This window comes from Meles meles, chromosome 10, assembly GCF_922984935.1.
Source record: "Meles meles chromosome 10, mMelMel3.1 paternal haplotype, whole genome shotgun sequence".
In the NCBI taxonomy this organism is placed as follows: domain Eukaryota; kingdom Metazoa; phylum Chordata; class Mammalia; order Carnivora; family Mustelidae; genus Meles; species Meles meles.
Genome location: NC_060075.1, coordinates 11,986,956 through 11,992,569, shown reverse-complemented (window position 1 = coordinate 11,992,569; position 5,614 = coordinate 11,986,956). Strand labels below are relative to the sequence as shown.

General features: G+C 51.2%; 1 protein-coding gene across 1 annotated transcript; it reads left to right on the top strand.

Moving 5' to 3' along the window:
• Nucleotides 1-4,221: 4,221 nt before the first annotated feature.
• LLCFC1 (LLLL and CFNLAS motif containing 1) lies at nucleotides 4,222-5,135 on the top strand. Its single transcript, XM_046020138.1, has 2 exons — nucleotides 4,222-4,375; nucleotides 4,957-5,135. The coding sequence occupies exons 1-2, from the start codon at nucleotides 4,222-4,224 to the stop codon at nucleotides 5,133-5,135; spliced, it is 333 nt and encodes a 110-aa protein (XP_045876094.1).
• The last annotated feature ends 479 nt before the right edge of the window (nucleotides 5,136-5,614 follow it).

Below are 5,614 nucleotides of genomic sequence, written 5' to 3'. Positions count from 1 at the left end.
ATCTTCTCCTTTCAGGCACTGGCAGGTTAGGGAATGTGGTAAAAGGAGCCAGTCTGGGACTCCTTAACTGAGGAGGAGGCGGAGTCTGTTTGGGGTTGGGACTGAGAGAGAGTATCTCCAGTGTGACTTGTGTGCAGCGTGCAGCTTGTGGGTGGGGTGTGTGTGTGTGTGTGTGTGTGTGTGTGTGTGTGTGTGTACGCATGCGCACGCCTGCACACACTGAGGGTACTCAGGGGCCTTGTCAGGAGAAAGCAGCTTCACCTGGAGGAGGAGGAGCTCTTTCCCCAGAGCCCCTGGGGGCATGGAACCCAAGAGCTGGGAGGGGAGAAGGGAGGAAACTCCATTCCTGGCAGTGGGCTGAGGCTGAAGCTGAGACAGGGGCAAGTGAGGGAAGGTGAGGCAGTAGAAAATAGAGGGGAAGCAAGGATGGAGCCCAGAAGGTGGGCCCCACAAGCAAGGTGAGTGCTTAGTGGGCTACAGGACAGTAGGAAAGTGAAGCCCTCCAGCTCAGCAATCAGGCAGGTCCTGGTTTGAATTCAGATCAATTAGGCCAGCTTTCTGGGCCTCAGTCTTCCAGTCTGTAGAATTGGGCCAATTATTGTGCAGTCTCATGGAGTCCCTTAAAGTATGATAAGAAGAGCTCAGGGACTGTTGGTTCTCCTTCCCCAGATAGGCTCCAAGCCCCAAGGTGCTGCTTCTCTGTGTTGTGGTTGTCTCTGTCCTCAACCCTACAGCCAGCCTCCCAGGGACTTCTGGCTACCCTCCTTTGTCTTCGCTCACAGCTTCTACCTAGTCAGGGTAGAGCCCAGAGGTAGAGTCATAGGAGCTGAGCCACGGTGGTGGATGGAGAAATCTTGGGACTCTCTCCAGGAATGAGTAGGCAAGAGGATTGAAGGCAGATATCCTCTTTGTGTTGTTTTCTGATAGGATGGGTTCTATTTCTCTTCTGACTGTAAATGCATGTTATCAAATTGGAGTTATTCAAGAGGCCAAGGAGGTACGTGGGGATAGGTTGGGGGCTCTCTTTGTATTCTAATGAGGAGACAGAGCACAGAGAGGGAGGGTGATGGCCCATGGCTAGTAGCAAAACTAGAACTGGCTTTAAAGTTGGAAATTTAGCTCCAAATCACCTGCCACAACTTATTGTTTCTTGGAAACCTTCTGCCTGTACAGATATGGGAGATTTGGGCGGACATGGGCTGGGAACCTCCTCCTTGGGGGTCTTAGGAGCAGGGGACCCCCCCTTCTTTTAGTGTAAGATTGACAGATGGACAAAACAACCCTTAGAGGAGAGTTGAAAGGAAGACAAATAAGGAAAAGAAGAGATGCCGGAAACAGAAGGAAGCACACTCCTACCCAGGGAGTGGGGAGGGGCCAGTCAGGACCAGGGAGGCGGTCACCTTGTAGGGCAGTTTTCTGTTTTGCTGGGGGCTGGAGCAGTGTGGGATGGTAATGGCCTCTGAAGCCTTGAGACTTCCAGTCTAAGGAGATGGACGGCGCGATAAGGTTGAGGTGGGGGTTGTAGATGCGCTGATAAGCAGGGGGCTGGCAGAGAAAGGAGCACCTGCCTGCCGAGGCCACACTCAGCCCATAAAGCTAATCCTGGAGGCCGTGGGGGTGGGGAGGGGCTGGCCCGGCCAGAGCCGCACAGAGCAGGTGCAGGGGGGCTTGCCACCAAGTGCTCTGTCCTTGGGTCTGGGGTGGGGGAAGAGGGGGGAATGGGTCCCCACCTCTGGGTTTCCACCCTCTCACTTGCCCAGGCCCACTGCGTGGTGCCACTTCTATGGGAATAGTTTTTGATAAAGACACTACAATACTGTAAACATATTTTTTCTTCCATATGACTTTCTTAACAATTTTCTCTAGTGTACTTTACTATAAAAATGCAACATATAATATATATAGCATACAAAATATGTGTCAGTTGACAGTTCATGTTTCTGGTAAGGTTTGCAGTCAATATTAGGCTATTAGTAGTTAAGTTTGGGGAAATCCAAAATTGCCCTGGGATTTTTGACTGTGTGGGGGTCAAGTCTACTGCCTAATCTTCGGGGAGTTCCCTGCTTGTCTCTGGCTTCCTCCCTTCATTCCTCCACCCTTGTGATATCCCCCAGCACAGTCCTACTTCTCCCTCCTTCTTCCTCACGCTCCCTCAGCCATCTGTGGACACAAACACCTAGGGCCCCTCTCCCTCAGGTCACAGCTTCCCTGCAGTCTCGGGAGACTCAATGATGGCCCAAGAGCCCCTTGGCCCCAAAGCAGTCAGACCTCATATTCTGATGTGATGAGGAGGAGGAAAAGGAATCATACCTGGATTCTATTTTCTAGGAAATACTCTTCCACTCCACATCTGCTCAGCCATGTAAGGAAAGGACTTAAATCCTACACTTCAAAACACTAATAGTGATTTTCACTGAATGGTGAAGTTATTAGCCCTTTCTGCTTTTCCTGCTTTTTAAATACTTCTGTAATAAAAACAATTAAGTTTCTGCAGGATTTATCTCTTTCAGCCAGGGAATGGGGCTGGTGGGTATTGAGGAAATGCGAAGAGTGGTAGTCAGTACAGCCCAGTTCTTTCCACACCAGCCTACCCCACCCCCAGCTGCCCTCCCCATCAAAACGCACAGAGCCTGAATTGGTTTCTCTTTTTGCTGGGAACCAAGAGGCTCCTCCCCGCAAAGTAACCAGATTAGTGATTTTTTTTTCCACCCAAGCATTGTTTCCTGGACCTGAAGGTCAATGAGTGCAAGGTAGGGGTGAGCAGGGTCACTTGCTTCCTTCAATCTTTCTTCCCCCACCATCAAGTGACCTCCTGTACCACTCCCCAGGCACCATGTCGCCTGGCCTGGATCAGCAGGAAGGTGGGGTCCATCTGTGGAAAGGAGTCTCTACTCACACTCCCATGTCTGTAATTCTCTTTTCCAGAAAGGGCACACATTTCTGTGCATGGCCCAGCCCATGCCGTTGGTGGTTCACTCAGGTATGGGATGCATGGGCCTCAGGAGTGGCTGAGCTGGTTGTGATAGCTCAGGTGTGCCCACAATCTCCTCCCACCTGCCCCAGGACCCCTCCTGTAGCTCATGGCCTTCCCTGATTTCTGGTTGTCCAAGCAGGTCTTCATCCTAACTCCCAAGCTCACCCCACCCCACCCCACCCCATCCCAACCATCTCTGCTCCAGGAAGTGTTTAGCCACAACCCATTACTGCCAACATGTCTGTGCTCTCCAGGTTCATGGGCATGGTGGGCCTGGGGCACTGAGGCAGGTTCCTTGAGATCTGTTATTTGGGATCCTCACCTCTCTGCCACACTGGTTCTTCCCTAAAGACTCTACTTCCATCGAGCAAGGAGTTTAGGGAATGAGCCTCTAACAACTTTTTCTTTGTGTCTGAGAATTATATAAGAGGCTATTAAACTAGAGAAGGGGGGTTTAAGTCTACCAGTACAAGAGGGCAAAGACTCAGGGAGAGGAAAGTCTAGGGGAAATTTAGGAGTGAAGGAATGATTTCTGCTTGGGTACAGGACACCCTATACTGTGTCTCATATACACACACATCCCTCATGTGCATTTTCCTCCCCCTTCATCTGTGCCTCTCCACCTCCCTCATGTTTGATGGGCTTGAGTTTTATGTATGGCCCAGGACTTCAGGATTCAATATTATCACATCTTCTCTGGGCCTCAGCCTCTATAAGCCACTTTCCTTGGAGAAAGGCCACCTGGAAGAGAGGAAGAGGTGATGTCTAGAATGAAAAGAGGTGGTCAAGGGTCCTGCTCTGCCCCTATTGTCTGGGTGATGCTAAGGGCAAGAGTCATGTCTTTTGAACCTCAGTTTCCTCATCTGTACAATGGGTATGATGATTCTATGACTCTGAGTCTCACTTGTTATGAGGATCTCATGACAAAATGGACATGAAAGTACTTCACAAACTCTTCAGTCATTTGGTTGCTCTCCGCAGAATGGCCCACTATGATCATCCTAGAAGCCTGTGCTGTCTGCTGCTGGCTTCTCACTACTCCCTTGCTTGACAATGGAACTCTCTAATGACCTGAATGAGGGGCAGGCCCATGGCTGTGATGTCACAAAGCTCATGAAGTCAGAGGTCCTATGGAAGGGAAGGGAAGAAAACGGTGCTGGGAAGTGGTAAGGGCTGGGACAGGGACAGGGGAGGGAGGTGGGGGAGCTGGCTGGGAACTGGGGAGTAGGGAAGGCTAAAAGCAGCTGATGGGCAGGCCCATGAATTCCCTGGGCTCCCAGCTCTGCAGGGCAGCATTCCTGGCCACCATCCTGCTGCTGCTGCGGGTCAAGGGGGTGAAGCCTCAGAAAGGCAACTTGGACCCCAACGAGAAGAGTCAGAATGAGGAGATACCCTCTACAGGTAGGTAGAGGAGAGAGGATGGCGTCTGGAGCTAAGGATCAGATCTCTTTGGAGTCAGTCCCCCCACTACTTATCAGGCTGGAATGAAATCTAAGATGGGTTTGGGTTGTGGGAGAGTGGATTCCAGTCCCCTATTATTGTAGTGTGGAAGGGTTGGGTAAAAGGTTTAGAGCAGGGTTCTTGACCAAAGCCATATACAGAGGCACATCACAGGCTAGCCAAAAGTGGATGTGTCTTGTGTGTGTGTGGGCACAGATGCATTTGTCTGGAAAGAGTCTCTGGTCTCTGTCCTTCTCTAAGGTGGTCCCTCCATCTCTGAATGGTGTAACGCAATTTGGAGAAGACAGTTTGAGGTGGAAATGGGATGTGTGTGCTGTGGTTGAATACAGATGGGAAGAGACCTCTAGATGGAGCATCACCTCTTTGGTCAAGGACAGGGTCTGCACAACTGGGCTAAAGCTCCAGGCCCTAACCTCTTCCCAGATTCTCTTAACTTTGTCCCATTTCTGGCACAGGTTGGGGTCAGGGTGGGGCAGGTTAGGATTAGCTCCTTCAGTGCTTTCCCTTCTCCGCTGTTCCAGACCAGAATCAAGAGTACTTTGAAGAGCACTTTGTGGCCTCCTCAGTGGGTGAGATGTGGCAGACTGTGGATATGACCCAGCAAGAAGATGACAAGACATCAGACACGGCAGCTTTTCGTGACCACCTATTGGACCTAGCCTTCTGCTTCAATCTGGCCAGCATCATGGTTTTTTTATGAGGGACGTTGAGGCTGAGGTGGTGGCCTGGTTCCTGGATGAGGACCTGGATATCTACCTCCGCTTCATGATAGCTTACTGACCCTCTCTCCCCACTGGGCTCCAGGTCACTGCTCCCAAGGGAGGCATATGCATGGTTTCCTGCCTCTGGCCCGTGGCTCTTCACTTCAGGATGCAGCACCTGAGAAAGCCTGTCACTGGCCTTCCAACTACCCATCGCCACAGCCTGACCGCCTCCCCACTCTCTGAGCTCCATCTCCCAGAGCCTGAGACACCAGACCCATGCCCTTCTCTCTCCCGCACCTCTCCTGATTCTGCTTGGGACAGCACATTAGGGGAAGGGGGTAGCAACAATAAAAGTAATAACAATAAAATCCTGAAAACACTGTGGGACAGCTTTCTGAGACTTAGCTGAAGCCCTTTTGTCTCTTACTGGTCCGTTTAATTGCTGGACCTGTGGCCCACTGAACTTCAGACCCAC